The 26947-nt window shown below is 33.6% G+C and overlaps 1 protein-coding gene across 7 annotated transcripts in view; it reads left to right on the top strand.

Annotated features, from left to right (window-relative positions):
• Nucleotides 1-18392: 18392 nt before the first annotated feature.
• LOC127806974 (uncharacterized) overlaps nucleotides 18393-26947 on the top strand; it is a 31997-nt gene continuing 23442 nt past the window's right edge. For 3 of the 7 annotated variants that reach the window (XR_008024552.1, XR_008024551.1, XR_008024553.1), the window contains exons 1-2: nucleotides 18719-23658; nucleotides 25918-25983. Coding sequence is in view for 3 of the 7 variants with exons in the window: in XM_052344614.1 (XP_052200574.1) it covers nucleotides 18745-23634 (4890 nt within the window). In the remaining 4 variants the exon portion in view is untranslated. Of the gene's footprint in view, nucleotides 18526-18718; nucleotides 23659-25917; nucleotides 26232-26947 lie in introns of those variants that run through there. The other 4 variants (XM_052344614.1, XM_052344615.1, XR_008024550.1 and 1 more) reach the window with 4 other exon arrangements.

Here is a 26947-nt window from a genome sequence, read left to right as displayed (position 1 = left end):
TAGATAGGAGGGAAGTATTGTAAAATAGGGGCTAAGTAAAGGAGCATGTGTGTAATATATGTGGTTAGCTAATGGTAAACGTATGTAAATTAGGAATGAGGAATAAAATGTGAGTTTGTATATAAATGATGGATGTTGCCAAGTCAGCTTCCAAATGATATGTGAAGGAATACGAGGGTAGCTTTATTTTAATGAATGGGGATTTAAAGAAAAAAAAAAAGAGCTCCAAAATATTCGCCAATAATTCAAGAACGGAACTAAGGATAGAAAGGAAAACGGGGGTAAGAAGGCACAATGGGTTGTCGAGTGACAGTAAGGAACTGTCGGTCGGTCACGAACGGTTGCCCGTATCCTTTAGTTTATCGACTATCCTAACTAAGCCCGATTTCCTAAGTTCCTAATTTTAGTAAGTGATGGAAATCTGTGTGACGTTTGAGGATTGTCGCAAAAAAGGGTTAAGTAGCTATAACAGGCAGTTATCCCCATTAGTCAAGTGTTCCAATGAGAATTTTGAGGACGAAATTCTGTTAAGAGGGGGAGAATTGTAACATCCGAAATTTTGGAGATAAATAATAACTATTAATTCTAACATTTAGAGTGATTGGTGACTTATGGAATACTTGTGAGTTAAAGAAATTTAAAAGAGGATATTAAAGTTATTGTATTTTTAAATGAGAAAGTGATCGAAAGTTTGTAGAATTCCTAGAACTTAGATTATTAAGCGTTTAAGGTAAATCAAATACTATAAAAAATTAATATGTATATATATATATAAAATAAAATAACTAAATAATTAAATAAAATAAGAGATTGTAAATTGGAGCATGATGTTGTGCATGATTTGTTCTCATTATGAATAAGTAAACTATATACATATATATAATATTATCATATATTATATCAATGGCATAATATATATATATATATATGTTAATATAGCCTTACCTCCTCACCAATTTCAATTTGATTTTGGGCCAAGTAATTACTCTCCAATTTTAATGTAATTCCAGCCATAAATGTGGAAGCTCGAATTAGCATTGGAGAAGGGGAAATCAGAGAAATTAAATGTGTATAATGATGGCAATTGAGGAAGGGATATGTTTGAAGAAAAGTCAAAAATTAAGGAAATAAAATGGTGAAGCAACATGGGAGGCGTGAGCAACTGCCGAGCTAGCTTTATGTTTATATATATGGGATGTGTGAGCAATTGCATGACCCAATTGGTCAAAGAGCCGATTTGGGTTCTTTATGTGACCCGGTGCCTTTAGAGCATATCGCATGTGTGAATTCCTATGTGGGTGTAGCATGGCCTGATACTTGGTTTATGGGAGCTTTGTTATCACGTTTATGCTGCAAAAGCCGTTGCATTTCCTAATTGTTGCACTGCATGGTGAGAATGTGCAGTTTTAAGCAATGAGTATAGGTGGCGATGTGGCCCACGGTAAGACCTTGGGAGTGAGACCCACGGCAGCATGGCCCATGATAAGACCTTAGAAATTAGCTCGGGGGAAACCCAAGGGAAGACAGGAAAAGACAAACGTTAAATGTCAGGAAAAGGCGGGTCCTATTGAATAATGAAATGGTAACTTATTTTAGGCTGCAACAGGTTTGTATACGGGACTTGGGTGCCAATGTGTGACTTATGTGGGCCCCTAGTTCCTTTATGTTCAGTTAACTTTATGTCCTGGGTGTCGACTGTTTGGTCAGAATAATGCTTTTATGCTTTTGAGGTAGGTGTAGGTTATGTAAGCCCAAGTAGGCCCAAGTGATGAATGGTTTTGTAAAGATGATTATGAGATGTGTTGTGATAAAAAGATTGTGATTTTAGTAAGAGTGTAGTTGTGTTATTGTTCAGTATCATTTAAGTAATGACCCTCTCACAGATCCTCTATGCTAGCGAGGGGCTCCAGGAGGCGGGTCATTACATAAGTAATTAAAAGAACTTACTTGTTTCTGCATTTTTACACACAACAATGAGTAAAAAACTTACCTCATGATCTATTACGACCATTTTCACGGAGTTAATATAAGACTTATCTTCGAACCTTGGCTGATCCCACTTACGCACCACTCGTGCTTTGATTGCCCAGTTAGCTCGAGTAGAATCCACAAACTTCAATATTTGAAACAAATGAGCCATTTCAAGACCGGATACAATATCAAATTAGGTGAGATGAAATAAGGGTAAGAATAGGGTGCTTATCTCAGGATGTGTGGCTTTTTATACCAGCTGATTATCCCAAAACGTGTGAATAATTAATGTAAATGTGTGGCTACTAGGAAGTGTGAATGATTAATGTAAATGCATAGAACTTGCTCTTATCAGATTAACCCAAAATGTGTGGCTGCTAGGAAGTGTGAAGGTCACATTGAAGAGCCAAAAAAACCGTGAAGCTACTGGACGTCAGAGTTATGGTTGTGTTTACTTTTCTATTGCTTTAGCTTCATATGGAGCATACTTTTGTTATGTTTTCATTTTAATAACTGTAGGAATTTAAAATATTAATCATTAATTATCTGATTGATAACAATAGTAAATAATTAATATAATTGCATAGAAGTTGCCACAACTAATTATCTCAAAATGTGTGAATGTTAGGAAGTTTGAATGTCATATTGAAACTAAATGATGTCTCGTTTTAATAATAGTATAAACTTAAAATATTAATTGTTTGATTATTCCAGCTGATTAATAATGTAGTGAATAATTAATTTAATAGCATAGAAGCTGCATCTAGCTGATTAATGATTATTCCAAAAAAATTGCATATACCTTTTAAATGAAGTGTTATTTTAAATAAGAATAGTAGAAAATTTAAATATTAATTTATTTCTTAAAACAGAAAAAAATTAAGCTAATAAAAAAATAAAAGAAAAACTAAAAAAAAAAAAAAACCGTGAAGCTACTGGACATCAAAGTTATTTCCTAGTGCTTTAGCTTCATATGGAGCATACTTTTGTTTTGTTTTCATTTTAATAATAATAGAAATTTAAATATTAATTATTTGATTAATAATGATAGTGACTAATTAATTTAATTGCATAGAAACTGTCACATCTGATTGTCCCAAATTGTGTGACTGTTAGGAAGTGTAAAGGTCACATTAAAAACTAAATAATATCTCATTTTAATAACAGTATAAATTTAAAATATTAATTATTTGAATAATTAATATAATAGCATAGAAGTTGCAGCTAATTAGTGATTATCCCAAAAAATATGCATATACCTTTTAAATGAAGTGTTATTTTAAATAATAATAGTAGAAAATTTAAATATTAATTTATTTCTTAAAAAAAATAAAAACTAATTTTGGGTGGGAAAGTTTTGTGGAGCAACTCTGCTACTTTAATATCTATTAAGATTTAAGAATTTGAACAGTCAAATAATTATTTTTCTTTTTCCATTCTTTGGTGTATAAATTGGGCACCATTTAATATCTTTAATTTTTTCAAAATGTTTGTAAAAAAACTAGTTAATAAAAAAACATATTTTACAGAATTCATTCAATTTATTTAAGCTATACAAATTCCATACAATAATGAAAATGAAAAAAAAATGAAATGACAACTCATTACTACATGAATTTATTTATGTTAATAAATTTTACAAGCTCCATACCATCTATTTAAATATTTTAATTTTCTTTCGACAACAACGATGTCTTGAAGTTGATCACCACACCATTTGTCCAAGAGTTGTGCTCATGATTAGTTTTCCTCGATCTTGAGATGTTTCAGCTATTCTTGACTTTGAACTTGTTTGAGATCTGCTCAACCTACCCAAGAAATGGCAAGGCTTAGTCCCTTAATATGTCTTTCGACAATTAAATCAGTCATAAGACCTGAGGCTAAGTAACACAATAATGATGCAATGGATATACAATTAATGATGTACCTAACTTTTTGGAAATAACACCCTTATATAGGCGCATTGTGGAGACAATGAAGAGCCACAATTGTGCCACACAAACGGTCGAGAAGTTGTCCTAATGCATATGACTATGATTGTACCATATGGAAGGTTGGATTTAAACCCACGAGTCAACGTGGGCTTGGGGGCAAGTTTGGGTCCGAGCCCAACCCATTGGCCATATATATCATTTGGGCCTAATAGGCCTTCTAGATAGATTTGGGCTTTGGGCTCAAATCAAATCCTAATAGGGGGCATTTCCATATTTTTCCAAGGAGTTAGGATGCCTTATCATTACTTACCCTCTACTCCTTGGGTTAATTCCCAAATGTTAAGCTTGGGAGTAACATGAGGTCTTTTCAACTTTTGTTCATTGCACCCTTAGTATTTAATGCCTTGCTTAACTATTACCTAGACATTTCCAATCAGTGGGTAGCGATATTATTCCTGCCGCTTCATGGTTATACATAAACAAATTAGAGTCACCCATGTGTACAAATAGGCTTTGGTTAGCATTTCCTCAAGGGTTAGGAAATGGGGCCCTAGTCTAAACCTTCCCACACTTTGCATTTGAGCCTTCTACTTTTTCTCTCATCCTCAGCTTTAGAGTCCTTGCTCTAGTTTTCCTTAAAGCTTGTTTTTTCCAACCCCCAGTGTTCATTAGTATGTATTCTTCTTTTGAGCAGATAGATATAAAGAGAATTGTAATACCTCGTTTTCTTAGGCGTGCTATAACTTAGGACAATTTTGGGACAATTTTTTTTTTTAATACTACTAAAACTAAATCATATCATTGCTCTTATCCATCCCAAAATTTTCATATATTTTCTTGAAAGAGAATCATCATAAACATTAAATGCGGAAGCTAGAATCAAACCTAACATCTTAACATTAATCATAAATCAGTTCTTACATTCTCATTATCCCTGATTAAGGTTATATTGTTAGAAAACATGATCTGATCATACGTAGCAGAAAATAAAATTTGATTTTATTGGTATCACATGTTAGATTTGAATAGCAATGGCACCAACACCAAGAGGGGGGTGAATTGGGTTGTTTTAAAATTTTGATTGAACTTGAAAATCCTTTTGATGAAAATCGAGATTTTAGAGTAAGTGAGGATTATTGAAATGCTTGAAATAATAAATGAAAGAAAGAGCACAAGCATCACAACGATATATAGTGGTTCAGCTTAAACCAAGCCTACTCCACTACCTTAGCTTCTCACTAAGGATTTTTCAATCAATTCACTAAAACCTCCTATCTCTCTGGATAGGCCCTCTAGCAACAAGCTAGGAAATTACAACCTCTTACTTATACAAGCAAGCCCTCTAGCAACAAGCTAGGTAATCAACCCCTTGCTTCAATAAGCAAATCTTCTAGCACGACAAGCTAGGAATCAAAATCCTCCTACGAGTAATGTAGGCCCTCTAGCAAAACAAGCTAGGAAAATTACAAAGAGATATAAGATATGAGAGGATCTGAGAAACAATATTCTCAGTTACAAATTCTCTCAAATATAAATACAAGGCTTGATAATGAATTTAACACAATGATACAAAGCCTTGAAAAGAGAATGAATTTACCAATGAAGGACAACAATAATCTTGGCACTTGAGAGCTTGTAATGTAATCTCTTGGTTGGTTTGAATCACCCATTTGACTTGTATTTATAGTCCCTTGAGAGCCCATACATGAATCTTGCCGTTGGAAGTGGGAAAGCCACTTTGAGTGAGTGGAAAAATTAGCCGTTGGAAGTGGGAAAGCCATTTTGAGTGAGTGGAAAAACTAGCCGTTGGGGGTTTCTGCGACACAAACGGTCGACAGATGCAAGGCATCGGTCGACAGATTAGCGAGAATTCAAAATCCAGTTGACAGATCATTTGAGCCGGTCGATAGTTCCTTGTGCAAGCATTTTGTCGGTCGACAGATGCATAGGCATCGGTCGACAAATGGTGCACACTATTGAAGCACCACGAAATGGCATTCTGTCGGTCGACAGATGCAAGAGCATCAGTCGACAGATGGACTAAAAATAAGAGGCTGGTCGACAGATGATGAAGAATCTGTTGACAGATGAAGGTAACCTTCAAGACATGTATACACTACAACTTATTTACATAAGTAAATGTCCTCATTTTATTTTATTTATATTTTACATTCCATTTACTTTAATACATAAATGTAAATAAGAAAGTACCCCCCATTTGAATTCAATAAAAATATCTAGAAAATCAAAATCCATAAAAATAAGAAGTAGAATTTGGGTTTTAGTACAAACTTAGGATTTTGCAATTTTACCACCTCCAAGATATACACTTTCTATTTCTTGAAAAATTTATTAAAAATCGTTTTACCACTAATGGATAGAAGATATCAAAATATCGGGAGATAGTTTTCCAAAATGAAATCATTTTCTTATATGTCTCCTTATAAGGTGCTAGTCTTCCAAACTTAGAAAAATTTTGAAACGTTATCAAAACGAGTTTCAAGACATGATGCATGAACTAAAAGATTTTTCATACGTTTAAATTTCAAGCCAAAACCTTTCATGCACTCTTTAAAATATGAAATCTTATTTTGAAATATGAGATTAACATAAATGATTTTTCATACTTAAGATTGGATTTTCATCAAACACATTTATGTTCAAGTTGGTCTTTTGCCGTAAAATAATTTTAGCTCTATCTTGACCAATGACTTCAAAGTTATTTTGAAAATCATTTTAGAAGATTCTTTTAAGACTAAATACTTGACTTTGCAAATCTCCAACTGATATAGAAAATCATAAATCATTTTAGTTTTCATTTTAACAAAGCACTTGACATTGATTTTTGTTGAAAACCATAAACTTGACACATGACTTGGGGATAAAAATAAAGTATTTTTTTTCATCATCAAAACTAAACACAAGGGTAGAACATCAATCTTGTTTTTCAAATCTTACGGTTAAATCGAAGACACAAAACGAAAAGTTACCTCGAAATGAAATCTGATTTCGTAGTCGATAACCCGCCTGATATCTCCCACGCGTGAGATGCCAAGTCGGTCCACCCGAAATCGTTCAGTGAACTCGTTCCTATAACGAACACCCACTCGTCTTCCTTTTATATCTTATACAGAGTGGTACGAGACCCACCAATCTTGTCTTTCAGTATCTTATACCGAACAAGGAGGAAGATGATGTGCCGGCCTTTACGAGTTACTAATTATCCAGGTTAGGAACTCTATAGCCATGAACATATTTATAGTATAACGTATTGTGGGTTATCCGTCTCAATTATTCTTAACAATTAAGAATGGTATCCACTTCTTATTATACTAAAGGATATTTGTATGTTCAATTCAAACCATATTACAATTTAAATTAAACATAAAACTTGTCATTGAATAATGTTTAAGGAATTACAAGATCAAGCCCTATTGTGTCACTAAAACTGGTCTTAAGGGTTTATATCTAACATATACATCATCATTAACTATAAATAAGACTATATATCATCATTCCTGAAAACATTCAGAATTCAAAGTAGCAGAACTTAAACTCATGGGCTACATAACATACATTCAATGATGTTCTACCCTTGTGTTTAGTTTTGATGATGAAAAACAATACCTTGTTTTATCCCTAAGTCATGAGTCAAGTCTATGGTTTTCAACAAAAATCAATTTCAAATGCTTTGTTAAAATGAAAACCAAAAAGATTTATCATTTTCTATATTAGTTGGAGATTTGCAAAGTCAAGTATTTAGTCTTAATAGAATCTCCTAAAATGATTTTCAAATTAGTTTTGAAGTCGTTGGTCAACATAGAGCTAAAATTGTTATAAGGCAAAAGACTATCTTTAACATATATGTGTTTGATGAAAATCCAATCTTAAGTATGAAAAATCATTTATGCTAATCTCATACTTCAAAATAAGCTTTCATATTTTGAAACGTGCATGAAAGGTTTTGGCTTGAAACTTAATCGTATGAAAAATCCTTTAGTTCATGCATCATATCTTGAAACTCATTTTGATAACGTTTCAATATTTTTTTTTAAGTCTGGAAGACTAGCACCTTATAAGGAGACATATATGAAAATGTTTCCTTTTTAGAAAACTAACTCCCGGTAATTCAATAGCTAACATTCATTAGTGATAAAATGATTTTTAACAAATTTTTCAAGAAATAGAAAGTGTATATTTTGGAGGTGGTAAAATCGCAAAATCCTAAGTTCCTACTAAAATCCAAATTCTACTTTTTTATTCTTATGGATTTTGATTTTTTAGATATTTTTATTGAATCCAAATGAGGGGTACTTTCTTATTTACATTTATGTATTAAAGTAAATGGAAGGTAAAATATAAATTAAACAAAATGAGGATAGTCGACTATGCTAATTTGATCTGTCGACTATTTAAGGCTCCTGTCGACTATTTTTGTATCTGTCGACTATCAAGTAAGGATAGTCGATTATGGCTTTTCATCTGTCGACTATTTTTGTTCATAAAATTCAAAATTTTCTTCACATTTTTGCAATAATCGACTATGCATATGTATCTGTCGATTATGGGATTTTTGTGTTATAAGATAGTCGACTATGCGTTTTTGTCTGTCGACTATGTTTTGTTTTATTTGTAAAAATAGTCAACTATGCATTTTCTTCTGTCTACTATATCTTTTACAGAAAGCTTCCAACGGCTAGTTTTTCAACTCCAACGGTCACAAACGGCTACATTTCTCTTCAATCTCTTGGGAAGCTTATAAATACAAGTCATGGATGATCAAGAGAAGGCTAATGGATGAGAACGAGTTGATCTAAAGAGTTCAAATCATTTTTACTCGAAGCTTACAATCTTTGCGCTTTCACTGTTGTATTTTCTCTCCAAGGCTTTGTTCTATCATTGTAAATTCATTCAATTAAGCCTTGTTTAATCTTGAGAGACATTGTAACTAAGAGATTCATCTCTTAGATTCTCTCATATTCTATATTTCTAAATTTTTCCTAGTTTTGTGCTAGAAGACTTGCTCGTTGAAGCAAGTGGCTGTTTTTTCTAGCTAGGTGCTAGAGGGCTTGCTTGTATGAGCAAGAAGTTGTATTTCCTAGTCTTGAACTAGAGGACCTACTTGGTTTAAGTAGGGGGTTTTAGTGGATGGTTTGAAAAATCCTTAGTGAGAAGCTAAGGTAGTGGATTAGGTTTGGTTAAGCCGAACCACTATAAATCCTTGTGTTTTCTTATGCTTGTGTACTTTGATATATTTATCATTGCTAGCATTTCATTATCCTCACTTGCATTGAATTTTTACTTTCAATCAAAAGGATTTCAAAGTTTTAAATCAAGTTTTTAAAATAACCAATTCACCCCCCTCTTGATGTGTGCCATAAAACCTACTGTTCTAACATTCAACTCATCATGCACTTTGTTAAGTGCTATAATCTCCATCTGGAACGTTTGAATATTTCAGGGGCAAAACCTAAGTTAGATAATGAATCATCTAAGTAAGGGAATAATAAACATATTTCGTGCATAAATGTAAAATGTAAAATGTCATTTTCCATTTCCTTTTGGTTTGAACCAACCATACCTTATTGCTACTCTATATTTTCACAGCCTGCTTACCAGGCCGAGGTGTATGGGTGCACCCTTGGTAGAGCAGCAGTCCCGGCTCGTACTCTCAAACCCTTATGCGATGCATGATCAATAATATCATCGTGTTCATATGCATTTCTCATCATCAATACATGTAAATGTAATCTATATGAACATATTCACATCAAAGACATGGCAACATGATAAAACCATTTACATAAAATTGGGTTTTGGGAAAATCACTTACAAACCAAGCCTTTTCATAAAACTAAATATAGTTGGGAAGTACCACTTACCTTATAAAAAGATAATTTTGCCCCTAGCATAATTTTGCCTCAAATTCATGTCAAACTTCCAATTGTACTCAATTATGAACCTTAACGTACCCTGGGCATCATAATTACTTAAGAAAATCAGATTTCTAATTTTCTTTAATTTTCTTAATTTCTCCCTTTTACTCCTATTATTTTCTTAAGATTATGAAATAAATACTTTCTCATAAAATTTTCTCAATTTTTCTTTACAATAATTTCTAAAACAATATTCCTAAACCCCAAAAATTTTCTCATAATTTTCAGAATCCATGTTCCATTTATTCTCATTTTCTCTTTGATTTTCAAGCATCTATTACCTTAAAAAAAATCCATAATAAATACCAATCATGCATTTCTCTTCCAATTTCATCACCAAAAATTCTAAAATATCATTCTCATATTTTTGAAATTTTTGAAGAAATTTTCAATGATAACTCATCTTCCCGCGAAGCGATTCAGTATTCTTCTATACTGCGATAAAGTCGCGATTTGCGTATCCAACAACGCCTTCTACTACAAATTTTCAAACGAACTACTAAACCAGCCTATAAGATTTTTCTAGAAATTTTTTGATATTTTTCTTTATATATATATATATATATTTTTTTTCTTTTTTTCAAATCTCTCTCTCACTCTCAAATCTTTCTTTCAACATTTCTCCTTCTAATTTAACTCCTCAAAGCTTTCAAATTTCCTCTATTTATAGGAGGTTGAATTAAGTTTAGCATAATTATAGTGACCAACTATCTTTAATTATTTTATCACATTTCTTAATTATTTTTCACTAAATCTCACTTATAATATTTAATTATTTGTCCACACCCTACTTTATCTTCCACATTTCTTAATTATTTCACCATTATTTTTGATTATTTGTCCACAGCCTACTTTGTCTCCCATATTTCTCAATTATTTCACCCATTATCTTTAATTATTTTGTCACATTTCCTAATTATTTTTCACTAAATCTCACACAAAATATTTAATTATTTGTCCACACTTTACTTTGCCTCTCACATTTCTTAATTATTTCACCCATTATCTTTGATTATTTGTCCATACCCTACTTTGTCTCCCATATTTCTCAATTATTTCACATATTATCTTTAATTATTTTGTCACTTTTTTTAATTATTTCCCACTAAATCTCACCCATAATATTTAATTATTTATCCACATCCTACTTTGTCTCCCACATTTGTCTCCTTAATTATTTTTCACTAAATCTTCTTTTAAATAGATTATTCTTTTTTTTAATTCATTAATTTTAAGCCCATTTTCTTAGCCTACTAACTCTAAGCCCATTTACTTAGCCTAGTCCATTAACTTTAAGCCCATTTACTTAGTATTTTCTTTTTCAACTTAGGCCACTAACTCTAAATTCATTAGTTTTTTTCAATTATAATCTCTAATTGATGTCAAAAATAACACAAAAAATTAATTACTATTATTCTCAAAATACTAGGATATTACAAAAATAAGCTCAAGTAATGGGGTGACTCGAGCTTTTCCTTTAGCCCTAACTCATCAAGCTTTAAGGGTAGGCTAAATATTAATTAGGATTCATGAGGGCGTTATGTTGTCTTCTCGGGTAGATAACGAGGATATTGAGGACTTTGACTCTAATTCAGATGTTTCCTTTACCCAGGAGGTTATTCATCTTAGTAGGGAAGCAATCGAGGCACTTATGGGTTAGTTCAAATTGTTAGAAGATTAGGCTGTGTTCTCTTTGTTTCTCAATTTTTAGTTTTGAGTTTTGAATTTATTTTCAATTTTTTATTTTGATAGTCTGTTTTTTGCAAATTGAAAACGCATTCTCTTTGTCATTTTGAAAACTATTTTTCAAAATATAAAATTAGAAAACGGATTCTTTTTGAAATTTTAAAAATAATTTTTTAACGATATTTTATTCAATAAATTTGATTATTCAATAAATTAGAAATATTTAATGTTAATATATTATTAAAATATATATATATTTTTAAACTTAATGAATTTTGTAATATTTTTCCCATTACAAAAATAAATATATGAATAAATAAATAAATATATTTTGAGTTTAGAATTTGTTTTAGATGAAAACACTCAGAACAACCTTTTGTTGTTTTGAGTTTTTTTTACAATTTTTTTTTTTCAAAAATGTATTTTTAAAAATAGTAAAGAGAACGCGTTTTCATTATTTTAGAAAAAATCAAAAACTAAAAATGACTTGAAAACAGTAAAGAGAACGCAGCCTTAGTATTCCATGAGGCCCTTGAGGGCTCATTGGTGATCCACGCAAACACCTTAGAAGCTGATCCTTACATTCCCTTCAACCCATTAGCTATCGAGATCTTTTCCATTTTGGAGATGAACCCCTTGTAACTAGTTCTTAATAGGTGTAAGATCATCTCTAATTTTTTTTTTTTCATTTGTTACATAGCTAAACATGTTCGTTCTATAGTTCAAATCTTATTTTCTTTGTTCAAAGATGCTACTTATGGATAAAGGTAGTATTCTTTTATTGTTGTCACCTACCAGCATTTCATAGTTGACAACCCTTCTTCCATCAAAGGATGGAAAGGTCAATTATTATATGTCTAATCTCAAGAGGGTTATTTCATCTGCTTGACTTTGTGGAGGAAAAGGAAGGTTTGCACTCCATCCATCAACCTAATCGAGGAGGAAAAAGTTTGCCCTCAAGAAGTTTGTTTGTGTAAAGCATGTTAGTGCTTGGAAGCTCATGAGCAATAACTCCTTAAGACTAAGACTAAGTAACATTTTTCTTCATACTTGCTTAGAACTAGGGTCATCATTAGGTTATCATTTTCTTTTCTTTTTTTTCCTTATCTTTTATCTTCTATTGTGCTTCACTTATAGTTCTTCAATTTCCTAATAGCAGACCAAATTTTATACAAATCATGGCTTTTTAGAGGGCATGTAGTTAGTAAAGAAATCAAGAAGGCCAAGAATAAGGTGTAACGGTCCAAAGAGGCTTGAGAACCTGTGTGTCAAGACATGTATGTATCAAACTCCCATATGACTTAGTGGACAAAGAGGGGCGATTGGTATCTTTATCTTCAATCATAGCATGGGTTCACTTCTGTTGAGCCAACTTGCTCATATTAATTAAGTTCTGATGATTAACAAAAATATTTTTATGATATAAATGTTTTCTTTTACTCATGCAGAAAGTAAATTTATTTTGAATTAAAAGAGAATTACTTTTAGACATGTTTTCTTGTTTTAATCATTTATGTCTCAAAAGCTATATTGAATTTTTAAATTTTGAATTAAAGGAAAATTATTTTTAGACATGTTTTTCTTACTCATACAAAAAGTAAATTTATTTTGAATTAAAAGAGATTGCTTTTAGACATGTTTTCTTATTTTAATAATTTATGTCTTAAAAGCTTATTTTTGAATTTTCAAATATTGATTTCTCATGTAAAAAATAAATTTATTTTGAATTAAAAGTGATATATGTTTTCTTATTGTTTGAGAAAGACTAAATATTTTTTGAATTTCAAACTTCATATTAACCCCTTTTTTAATGGTTAGTGTGTTTGAAAGATGTATATATATATAGGGTAAATATGGAGGCTCAAGGTAGAACAAACTTGATAGAGCATTCAAACAAGAGTGAGAAGATTCAAAATACTGGAAATGTGCTGGCTGGTGAAATTCTTAACCGTTGGTGACTTGTTTGTAATTGGCTTTGGTTGTAAGTTTGTTATTTTTACTCTCTTGTTATGTGAAAGGATTATTTTACTCATATGTTGTGTCAATGGATTATATTTGCTAGTAGTATGCTAGTGGTTCTTACTTAGGCAAGAGATTGTATGTTGGTTTTAGCTCCAATTAAAAGTTAGTGTTGATTCTCCCCAATGGAACCTCAAACTAAGTCTTGAGATAGAGGATTAGGCTCTTTAGAGCCGAATCTTTATAAATTTCTCTTGTTCCTTGTGGTTGTGTGATTTTATTGTTATTAATTCTACTGCAATCACCACTATTAAAATCACAAATTTAAGAGTTTTTAAAAAAGTTAAAATTATTAATTAATTTTTAAAAACCCAATTCACCTTCTCTTGAGTATTTCTTTGGGCAACAACTTGTTATACCAACACTTGGAAATTATCTCATCGTTAGTCATAGTGGGTTTATTGTAATAATGCATTTTCATGGTTATTGGTTGTTCATAAGCATAAAATATTTTTTTTTCAATTGTCATTTGGTGGTTTATCACGTAATCAACATATTCCCATATGTCAAACAATTGAATTGAGATCCTTCAAAGGGAAAATGAAAAAAATAAGATAAGTGGATACGAGGGATGTATGTATTTAAATTTTTATTGTTATAACTTTAACCCTTTTATGTGATTGAATAAAACCTTATGAGTCATGTATTTAAGGGTGATCTAAATGAATGTCATTATTGCTTTATTTTATGATGATGTATAATTTAGGTTCGATCTTTACCAAGTTTTCAATTTGGTTACCTTATTTAGATATAAGGTATGTTCAATAAATTATGGAAAGTATGGGCAATCTTATATTTTAAATGAAAAATATTTTCAAAAATTTTCCAACAACAACATGCTAAAATTCAAGGCATTACAAGCTTTCGCTAGCATAAAAATTTAGTTAGATTTGATGAAACAAAGTAGATAGGTTTTTATAGAAAATATGAGATACCACAAATGGGTTTATGAGCATGGTCAAGTAAAGAAATCTTATTTCAAATTTTGGGATAAAATACTTTGGTTCCATAACAGAGTGCACATGCCGAACATAGGGGATTTGAGATGAAAAATTTTATACAAGGCACATCAAGCCAAATATACGGTGCACCCTGAGCTACAAAGATGTATACGGACCTTAAAAAAATATACTAGTGGGTAGAGAATGGAGAATAGTGTGGTTAGATACGTGGCAAAGTGTGACGTTTGCTAGAGAGTTAAGATCAAACATCAAAGACTAGCAAAAAAATTCACAGCTATTGGGCATTACTAAATGGAAGTGGGATCACGTCATGATGGATTTTATGATAAGTCTTCCTTCAGGATCAAGCAACAACTATTGTGATATGGGTAGTTGTGGATCGATTGATGAAATTAGTACATTTCTTAGCTATGATAGTTGGCAACCCTTTCAACAAGTTGGTCGAATAATACGTTAAAGAAATTGTTTTACTTCATGAATCATCGATAAATATATATAGTCTCGAACTTAGACCCACAATTCACCTCAAGGTTTTGGAGAAGTATGCAAGTATGTTTGGGAACCCAACTAAAGTTTGGTACCACTTATTACCCACAAACGATAAACAATCCAAACGCGTCATACAAACTTTAGAAGATATGTTATGGTCTTGCATCTTAGATTTCTCTAGTAGTTAGGAAGATCATATACTCTTGGTGGAGTTTACATACAACAACAACTATCAAATTAGCATTGGAATGACTCTTTTTGAAACATTATATGGCAAGAAGTGTGCTTTCCTGTGTGTTGGGGCCAAAGTTAGGGAACAAAAAATGCTAAGTCCTAAATTAATACAAATAAGGACCAACAAAATACAGGTTATTCAATATAGGATTTGTAGTACTTAAAGTTGTCAAAATTCTTATGCAAACAAGCAAAGATTGGATATTAAATTCAAAGAGGGCAACAATGTGCGTTTTAAAGTATCTTTGTTATGAATGGTTACCCAAGAAAAGAAGAGAGGAAAGTTAGGTTTGTTATGTATTAGCCCTTATGTGATAGCGAAAAGGGTCAGGTTGATAACCTATAAACTAATATTACCTACTCGATTATCTTAGTTACACAACATGTTCCACGTATCTCATCTTCGAAAGCATGAGCTAAATTAACACACGAATTTTTTAATGAGACCATAGAAATATGAAAAGATTTGGCTTACCCTAACTTGTTTCCACTGAAAATCTTATACTAAAGAGATCAAGTCATACACAACAAAGTAATCCCTCTATTTAACATACAATAAGGAAATCCTATCAAGGAAGAAGTTACATGGGAGCGCGATAAGAAAATCAAGACAAGTTACCCAAACTTGTTTAATGATATGATTGAATGATGTATTACTTTCCATACATTCAAATAAGAATCGAGTTTTCTTTAGAATGATAGTTTCTGAGACTTACTCCTAGAAAATTTGAGACTAAATTTGTTTTAATGGGTATTTAATAAAATATATGAAAATTTTGGAAAGATTTTTGGATATTAAATTAAAATTTGAGAAATAATAAGAATTAAATAAAAATAAGATCTAATAGTAATTTAGAAAAATTAGTGGCCCTGGGAAGGAATCCCCATCAAAATATAATCAAACATTTCAAGGGATTTGGGATCAAGTATAATTTACATAAAATTATAAATAGGCTAATATTTAATAAAATAGAGAGCCAATTTTAAGTTCGAAATTAAGGCAAATAAAATCAAATTGGCTCATGAGAATATTGGGCTCCATAGACAACATGAAGATGAACTCATATGATTCATTTTTGTTAAAAATCATTAAAAGAATTAAAAGTTATTTAGACTCAAAATTGGATGTAAATCATCAAAAGAATTAAAAAAGTAAAATACATATTTTAACCCTTATACTTTTACATTTTTCTTATTTAAACATTCTATTTTTTATTATTCCAATTATACTTCTGAACTATGCAATTTTAAGTTGATTGCACCTTTGAATTTTTTGTTGTTTTAATTACACTCTTAAACTATGTAATTTCGAGTCAATTGCACACTTCGATAAATTTGTTAAGGACAATAACTTAAGCATAGTTCAAGATATAATTAAAATAATAAAAATTTAAGAGTGCAATTGACTAAAAATGCATAGTTTAAGGATATAATTAAAATAATAAAAAGTTTGAATGTTTAAATTAAAAAAAAATGTGCAAATACAATAAAACAAAATTTGTATTTTATCGAATTAACAATCGTGAAAAGTTAGATTTAACAAAAAAAAAAAAAAATAGAAGGTAAGACCTATGATTTAGGCGCGTGAATGGTTGGGTTTTCCAATTAATTGATGGGATTCCATCAATTCAATCACGAGACGATGGATTTGCAGATTTTAGTAAATTTGACTATAAATTTGCTAGAATTTGGATTGAAAATTTCGATGGAATTGAATACATTTCCATAAACTATACTAAGATAAAGATTGAAACAATGGTCTATTAAAGCCACATAATTTCTCAATTTAGAGACATAATTGGAACCAAAAGCATGAGAGGACGAAAAAGAGATACTAGGGTGGGTTTTGGTGGTCAAATTAGTAATTTTATAATAAGGCAATAGTATATAGGAGCAATAGCAAGCCCGCCTAGTGTTCTTTCTAGTTCTAATGACAATGAGTGGTAAGGGTAGTTTGCAACAGTCCTGTGGTAGTGGTTGCCGACAACTCAAAAGATCTGTTGTAAAGAGACCCAACGTTTCTAACGACTAGAATGCATCGAATGGGCTGTCGAAGAAAAACGAACTACCTAAAAATGTTGATGACATGTATTTTTGGAAAACATTAAATTTTGTTAAGGTGACCCTTTTACCCATACTTTTTAGGTTATTCCACTTAGAGTCAATAATTTATGAAATTATGCATTATACTTCCATTTTCGATGAAATTTCATGAGCACCTTGAAAGTTATTTATTATTGCAATTATGCCCATTTAATTTGCATAAAATGCATTTTGGACATGAAATGTGTGTTTTCTTAAATTTTAAATTATTACTTGAGAACCCTTGTGTCATGACATTTATACATCAATTTCCATATAACTTAACGAGAAACGAGGAGGTGATTAGTGTCTTCATTTCAAACCATGGCATGGTTTCACTTTATACATACGTTTGATGATCATCTTCTAGTTAGTGATAATAAACTTATTATAATAATGTATTTTCATAATTATTGGTTGTTTGTGAGCATAAAATATTTTTTAAGGTGTTATTACGTGGTTCAAGGCATTACATTTTTGTTGACCTTATATCTGAAAATGAAAATGAAAGAGATTCAACTTAATTAAATTTAAGTTCTAATTGAGCACATGTGAGGTGAAAATTCCTTTATAGAAGAAACTTTATAGAAGAGACGACACTGAAGAAGCTCTTGTTTATTATTATAGAATTATTTTGAAATTTTTGTTAAATAATTTTATTTAAAAAATATTAATAAAATGATTTAAAAAATATTAAAATTTAATATAATAATATTTATTATTAATTTATAAAATAAATATTAAAATTTTATAATAGTAAAAATTATAAGAAAGATGAAAAAATTAAAATTAAAATTTATTAATAAATAAATAAAATTAAAAGTCAAATCAGGAGTATCCTTAAAGTAAATATAGTTTTTGAGATAAAAATAAAATAAAATTATTTATAATATATAATAAAAATAAAATAAGAAAAGTGATTGCAGCTCGGCTAAACCCGATGGCGTTTCATCAAAATTCCAGAGTTAATAAGCCGCTGACGAATCACCCAACAGGACAGATAGCCAGCCCCCATCGTTATCGCCTTTCTTTGCTTTATTATACCAAAATTTATTTATTTATTTTTTTCCTTCTCTCTACGATCATTTCACAGGTCACAGCAGAAAAACCTCTGCTCTCTTGGACGTCTCACTTTAACCCCACCGTCTCTCTCTCTCTCTAAAAGCCCCCTTTTACCCAGCTCTTATTTCTGACGAAAAATCTCAGACAAAGGTATGCCATAATCCAATCTCTCTCTGTATATAGTTTGGGTCTGGGTTTGATTAACAGTTCTATTGCTTGTGTTTGTATATATATGTCTGTATTTATCAGTGGTTAGGTTTTCTGTAGTTGCGTTGCGGGGGTTTATGTAGATCTGTATCTGTTGTGTATTTGTTTTGAAAACGAAGTTGTTCATGACTTTGGATTGCAATTCAATCAGATACTTTAACTATGGCCGAGGATGATGACGTAGGTTCGGTGGCTAATGTTTCAGAATCCAGTGTGGCTGTAGCTGCTGGTGAAACCCTAGCTGAGACTATGGCTTCCGAGGGTGGGGAAGATGGAGGTGAGATAATGGTGGAGGTGGTGGGTTCTGATGTGTTCGTTGATGGGGTTGGGGGTGAAGGGGGTGGAGGGGATTGGAATGCAGAGGAGGGTGGCGTTGCGGTGGTGAGAGAGGGGTTGGATAGGGAAATTGAATCCGCTGACGGTGGAGATGGTGCAGTCGGTGATTTGGAACCACGGGAAGTTGGGGACTTGGGTGGTGGTCAGGCCTGTGAAGATGGAACTGAGTCTCAGGTTGAAGGTTGCCAGGAAATTGCTGGCCTGTTGGTTGAACAAGTGCATGTTAATGCAGATGAAGTTCCTGTGAGGGGTGAGGAGGGCTTGGAGAAAAGTGAGCAGTTGATTGGAGGAGGGGATGATGCTGGTGATGTTTTGGTTGCTGATGGAACAAGTGGTTTGGATGATGAAGCTCGGGATCCTGGTATCAGGACTGGGGTGGCTGATGTCTTAGCAGCAGCTTCAGGATCATCATGTCAAGTGACTGAGGTTGTTGGGGAGGAAGTTGCTGTTACGAGTTCAGATCAAGGGTTGGTTGAGGAGGGTGCAGAGAAAGGGACAACATCTGTTGAGGGAGGGGGTGATGCACTTGGGCTGCAACAAAAAGATATTCGGGGTGATGGTTTATTAAATCCTGGAATTGATGATCCAGTTGTATGTTATTCAATGGTTTCACCGTCCACTAGTATGCAAACCACAGTTGTCACAGAGGAAGCTGCTGCTGTAGTCAATGATGAGTTTGTGAACAATAAAGATGAAATATCATGTAGTGGTGCTAAGATTGGGAAAGAAAACAATGTCAGTTCATTGGCCGGGACAGTTAGTGCAGTGAGGGACAGAGATAATACAATCCATTCAGATGCTGAATGTTTGAAACAAAAAGTTGAAGTTGCTGTTAGTGGGGAAGTTGGCGTTATGAACAAGGAAGAGGTTTTGCAGCAAGAAGGCAGTATATATTGTTCAGTAGAGGGTCACCCTTTAAAGCTTGAGAAGCTTGAGATGGTTGAGAAGAACACTGAAAGTCAAGGTGATTTTGGTGCTGATTCAGTATCCCACTTGGAGCCAACTTTTGTTGTAGCTGATGGTGAAGTTACAGTTGTGGATGAAAAGATTTCTTTGAACCCCAATGTTGAAGCTCCCGAGAGTGTTGTCATTGTGGGTGATGGACAGGAGCCATTGACAACTGAAAACAGGGTGATTGGTGTTTCTGATGATCACCGAGATTATGTAAAAGATCAAGAGTTGGATGTGAAGGATGTGGGTGGGGGAATTGGAGACCCTGAAAGGAATGCTAGTCTATCTGATGAGCCACAGTTTTCTAATGAAAAAAGCAAAATTGTCAACATAAATGAAGTTTCAGTGGTGGACAGTGAGGTTGCAAGTTCCAAAGTGGAAACTCTGACAACTGATGATTTGAGTGGGACTCCAGCTTGTTCTGAAGATGATCCAAATATGAAGTTTGAGAAAAAACAGGCTATCATGCCGGAGCATGGTCGTGTGCTTGCAGATCCAGAATCCTCAAAGGATCAAGATTATGTTTTTCATACAGAGGGAGTTGCAGCCATGGATGTTGAAAAGGCATTGAACCATGAAGCAGATGTGGCAGGCAATTGTAGTTCTACAGGAAAAGATCAGTATTTGGAGGTTGAGAAAGTTGATGCAAGCTGTCAAAAGTGTGTGGTGCATACAGGCCTGGAAGCATCTGGGAAACAAACCCAAAGGGAGGTTCCCAAGCTTGAAGATGTAGATTTGATGAAAGATGAGAATAAAGTCTTGAATTCCAATGCTGCAGTTTTGGATTGTGATTCATTTTCACAGAAAGTTGAAGAGTTAAACACCCTGACTGTTGGTGAAACCACAGGAAAAGAGGCTATTGCTCAGGGAAGCACTGAGGCATCAGGCAAACAGATTGAAACTGAAAACCAAGTGGAGTATTCAGTTCTTGAGTCCAAGGTGACTGAAACTGTAGAGTTGAAGGTTGAGACCCTGGGCAAGAGTTTGGTAGAAGATTCTTCTGTAGTTGCCAGTTCCATTCCAGTTGGGGAGCATAATAGTGCTATTCCAACATGTCTGGATGATAATACATGCTTGCATGATGAGCAACAAGAGACAGTAGCCCAACTAGCTGATTTACATTCCCATGAGGTAGATGGTGATCAGAGCATGAATGTGATTGTTGATGACACAGTGGTAAAGGGGTCTTGTGGGGAGGAACATTCAAACACAGCTGCGGCTGCTGCATGTGAAGTTGCACTCAACTGCCTGCCTACTCATAATGGTGGTGACCCTGTCTCTTCTTCTGTTAGTGACTCTACGGGCCCCTTACTAGATAAACATAAAAAATTGGAAGTTCATATGGTAAGCCGTGAGATTTCTGTTCCTAGTGCACTAAATTCTAATGAAGTGATGACTACTGAAGCAAAATGTGAACCTTACAAATCTGATGAACAGGTTCCCCAAGGGCAAGAATCTATGGGAGGCAGCCTAGTTGTGGATTTGGATATCTGTGCCAACAAAGATGGGAAAGTGAAGCCTCAAGATGAATCTCTTAATGAAAATGTTTCATTACCAGATGAGTGTCAATTCATAAGAGATGATGTTCAAATGCTGGGAGGCAAAGTAGGAATTGAATTTTCTGAGTGCTTAGATGGGAGTACAGCTACTGATTTTTGTTTGGATAATTCTCATGTTGGGCAGGAATTTGAAGTTCAAGAACAAAATAGTGATGCTGAGCAGGTAGACCTGTATGGAGGTCTAGAAATAGAAATGGGAGATCAGGCTCCTGGTCATGAACAGGCAAAACATCTTGAGGATAAAAGCTCAAAAGAAATGACTCTGGACCCTGGAAGCTTTGCAAAGGTGCATCAATGTAACTTTCTGCTACCACCAGAAAATGAAGGTGAATTTTCTGTGTCTGACCTAGTCTGGGGTAAAGTCAGGAGCCATCCCTGGTGGCCTGGGCAGGTATTCGATCCTTCAGATGCATCAGAAAAGGCAATGAAATATTATAGAAAGGACTGCTTTCTTGTAGCGTACTTTGGTGATCGGACTTTTGCTTGGAATGAGGCATCTCTCTTAAAGCCGTTTTGGGCAAACTTCTCCCAAATAGAGAAGCAGAGCAGTTCAGAATCATTCCAAAATGCTGTCAGATGTGCCTTGGAAGAGGTTTCAAGACGGATTGAGTTGGGTCTTGCTTGCTCTTGCATCCAAAATGATGCTTATGACAAGATTGAGTCTCAGGTTGTTGAGAACACTGGCATCCGTCAAGAATCAAGTAAAAGATGCGGTGTTGATAAATCTGTAGGAGTGAGTTCCTTTGAGCCTGAAAAACTTGTAGAATTTGTAAGAGCATTAGCAGGGTCCCCTTCTGCTGGGGCTGATCGACTGGGAGTTGTTATTGCAAAGGCTCAGTTGTTGGCCTTCCTTCGGTTAAAGGGTTATTATGAGTTGCCTGAGTTTCAGTTTTGTGGAGGGCTACTGGAGAACAATGTTGACAGTTCACAGTTGGGTGAAGTGATTGACCATCCACCTGGTGATGAGCAACCCTTTTCCATCAAGGGAAGGCCAAAAACTGAAAGTAGCTCTTCCCTTAAACGTAAACACAATCTAAAGGATAGTATGTACCCTAAGAAGAAAGAGAGAAGTCTGTCAGAATTAATGAGTGATATGCCATCGTCTCCTGATGATTGTGAAGATGAAACAAGTAAGTCAGTTGCATCATCCTCTGGCAGGAAAAGAAAGGTTGTTGATTTCATTTCTGATGACTCAGAGGTGCAAGATAGGAGAATCAGCATTTATGCTGCAAAAGTGTCCACCACTGCATCTCCAATTCCCAAACCATCCTTTAAGATTGGCGAATGCATTCGTAGAGCAGCAAGCCAACTGACTGGCAGCCCATCGTCAATTCTCAAATCTAGCAATGAAAAATTTCACAAACTAGGAAACAGTGAAGAACCCACTGTATTTGATGATTCTTTGCAGACTCCTGATAACTCCCAAAGAGGAAGGATGACTTTCTTCATGGAAGACTCATCCTTGGATGAGATGTTATCACAACTTCTCTTTGCTGCCCAGGAACCTATCCGAGAATATGGCTTTTTGACTACGATTTCCCCTTTCTTTTCTGGTTTTAGGAACTCAGTTAGTTTGATTCGTCAGAATTCCTCTGTGGGAAAACTAGGTGGTGGTAGAAAGAAAAGAGCATCTCATGCCATCATTGGTTCTCCTGAAGAATTTGAATTTGATGATATTAATGATTCCTATTGGACTGACAGGATTATTCAGAACTGTTCTGAAGAGCAACCATCAGGTGATGGTCACAATAGAGAAGTGAAATATCAACTCGTGACTTTTGATCCAGATAAATCCCTCAAATCAAGTCGTAGGTCTTACTCTAGAAAGCGGTTTTCTAATGGGAACCATCAAATGGCCATGGAGGAACCAATCAGGCATATTGGTGAGAGGAAGCAAGATAATTCACCAACAGAACTTATATTGAACTTCTCTGAGGGAGAATCTATTCCTTCTGAAATAAATCTAAATAAAATATTTAAGCGGTTTGGGCCATTAAGGGAAGATGAAACAGAAGTTGATCTGGAGACTAGCCGTGCCAGAGTGGTTTTCAAAAGGTGTTCTGATGCAGAAGTTGCTTTGAGCAGTGCTGAAAAATTCAACATTTTTGGGGAAATGGCGGTTCATTACCAACTCAGCTATTTGCCATCAGTCTCAATCAAAACCTGGCCAATGGAGACATCGCATGGCCTGGAGGATGCAACCTGATATCTCTCTTTCAGAAATTTCCTGGTAACATTACCTCCCCCATTTTTATGCAAAATTTATCTTGAAATTCAGCTTTTCACTCTCATATAACTTTGTTAACAGGAAAGTAAAAGAGCTGTCTTTCCATCATTTTTGTTTGTTGGGGAAAGGGGGTTGGGGAGGCAGGTTTGGAGGCTAAGATGTGACATTTTGAAGAATGCACCATGTCTGTCATATGCTAGCGCTTAGCAGACATTCCCCGACATATGTTAGGCACAAATTCAAGCATGTCTCATTATTATTTCCTTTTTGGTAACATCATTTGAACCAAATATGTTCCAGACTCATAGGGTAAACATCATACAAAATATGTTGTATGCTTGAAGCCTAGAGTGTGCTCCAATGATGCCTTTTCCTCTTTAACTTTTTATTCTAAAACTTGAAACTTCCAAGTTATTTATGATTAGAGCATTTTTTCCTGTATGTAGAATGCATAAAAATGATTATGGGCAAACTGCCATAAATAAAACTTGTAACATTTTCCTTTGTTTCAATCAGTGTAGTCAAAGGTAAGTGCCTCACTTGTAGGTGCTTGGGCTCCTCAAGGTTCCATGGAAGCCCCTCGTCTACCTCTAGGCGAGGCGACTTAAATCTGGTGATGCTTAGTTGAGTGCCTCAAATGAGGCAACAGGCATTGAAGATGCTTGCCTAGGCATAAAATGAAGGTAAAGAGGAATTGATCCTAAAAAATCAAAGGAGGCATACATAGAGGCACTTACAAGCTGAAAATGAGGAAAATAGAAGCAAGATAGAGGCACTGTAGAGATGTTGCTATTCTTGCAAAATTCCAAAGGTGTTTGTTTGAACATTGTCCACTTTTTGCAAGACCTCAAATTATTTCTTTGAACATTACTAAAGAATTTGTATTTGCCATATTTTTTTCAGTATTATGTACATTATTTGATTATGTTAATGTTAAATATGTTTATTGGTTTTTTTGGGTCAATCTAGCACTTTCACTCAAGCAAGCACTTTTTTAGGTGCCTAGTGCCTCGGGAAAATATTGTCATAGTGCCTTAAGGGTGCCTTTCACCCATGACCATGGTTTTTTGGGATCAAACTTTCAATTTTTTTCAATAGTTGCAGCCAATTTTAATGTTGTTTCAATTTTGGACCATTGTTTCTCTTCCGTTAGTAAAAACTGTTAAATGCTGATGTGACATACTAAGACAGCTGACATGGTTGCCACCTCAGAAATTTTTGCTACATTAGCCGGTTTCACATCAGCCTATATTTACAGAAAATATATTTATATAAACTAAATATGTGTAAATATTAGCTAAAATAAAAATATAAACTATATCTATATAAACATTTGCATATATATATAAACAATATATATAATTTTTCAAAAACTGAAAAAAAAAGACACTGGCAGCAGCACAACCCTGGGCACCGTTTTTTTTTAATTATTTAAAATTATATATTTTATTTATACATATACAAATGTTTATATATATGGTTTATATTTATATATTTTAGTTTATATAAATATATTTTTTGTAAATATAGAATAATGTGGCAAAAATTACCGGCATTTGATAGTTTTTACTAACTGAAGAGAAATGGTGGTTCAAAATTGAAATAAAATTAAAGTTGATTGCTACTATTTAAAAAATTAAAAGTTTGGTCAAATATTATAACAAAGGTGAAAGTTGTTTTTTTTTTCTTTTTTGTTTTTGGCAATTTACCCAATTATTGCTCCTTTCATGGATATTTACAAAATTTATTTTTTCATTATTGTCTCCTTTCTAATTCATGTCCTGATATTTTTGAAAATTGCATTGCATGTTCACATCTCGCCATATTTTTTTGCATCCTTGTTTCTTAGTAGAGAGGCATAAAAGTTTTGTTTACTAGATAAACTGCTCCTTTGCATTTTTCTTTGCACGATTGACTCAATGGTTGCTCTGATGTTTATTTACCTTATGAGGATTGGTTTCAACAGTCTAGATTGCACTCTTTCAAGGCTAGACATTAACCTTATTTTTTGATCACAATATTCAATATTATGGACTATTATGATAGCTGTGACAGAGAAGATACAAAGAGTGACATCAAAGAGACAGTGACTTGGTTAGAGTCAAGTCATCCTGTAAATCTTGTATATGCTGTTATTCCCTTTTCTTTTCTGGTTGTTGATTAATTTCTTTATGTGTATGATGTGCAAGCAATTGGGCCCTACCTATTATGTTGCTGTTCTACGATGTCTATGTAATGATTGTTTTACACTGCAATGGACAGGTATTGGTTGGAATGCTGTATAATGAACCAAGGTCAACATGCTTTTCAAATGGATTGCTGAAGAAGGTAACCAGACTCCAACATATCTGGTTATCTAAATTTCTTTGTTTAGTGCTCCACATATTTTGTAACTTAACTAAGATACACGATTTCACAGGCTTAGCTGTCTGATATTGTAGCTGTCCCATGATTTCTGGCAATGAGTACCATCTGGTTCTTATCAATATTGACTGAACCATCGTTCCTGCTTTTGATGCTTAAGCATTGTAGTTGTATATGTCAGGTGAATGGTGTTATGCTCCATATTGTTTGCATGTCAGAGGTTTATGCTTCTTTCCTTCGTTTCATAATTGAAAATATTTGCTATTTAGATTCATAAGTTCAAGAGTATCGGGGCTATTTCTGATTCATAGTTAATCGTCATACTGTATTCTGAGTTTTACCTTGTATTACACTGCTTCTTTCAGGTTAGGAATATCAGTTTTTCATGTTGCATTAGTCATTCATTCATTTCATTATTCATAATGCCATTACTCCTCCCCTTGGCCAGTGGCCCCACCCATTTCCAGGAAGGATGGTAGGCATTTTAGTTTCTGTAGGATTTGTGGTGGCTTGCCGGGAAGTGCAACATAAGGATGAAACCAGATATGCAAGTATTTTCCTTGAGAAGTTGATCAATGTTCATATATCTTTTAATGTTCATAGGAGCTAAAGATGCCCCCAATATTGGGGGTAATGTATTTGAAGTGTTTGGTAGCAGGCCAAGGTAACTGGTGACTGGTTGAATCTTTTAATATTTTAAGACTCCAACTGGAATGGTAAGATGTAGAGTAGGACTCCATTCGGGAAAGGAGAAACTTGGGTGTACTTTTTGTATAAGGTAAAGCCTAGTGCAAAGAAATTAATGTTAAAATTGGTTGGATGCCTGTCTGATTTTTTCATAAAAGGAAAGACCAAAACTTTTGACAAGGGGGGAAGTGAGGTTTTTGAGTCTCTTCCATAGCTTAATCAAGGTCATTGCTTTAGGATT

Source organism: Diospyros lotus, chromosome 7, assembly GCF_014633365.1.
Source record: "Diospyros lotus cultivar Yz01 chromosome 7, ASM1463336v1, whole genome shotgun sequence".
Lineage (NCBI taxonomy): Eukaryota > Viridiplantae > Streptophyta > Magnoliopsida > Ericales > Ebenaceae > Diospyros > Diospyros lotus.
This window is presented reverse-complemented; position numbering and strand designations above follow the sequence as displayed.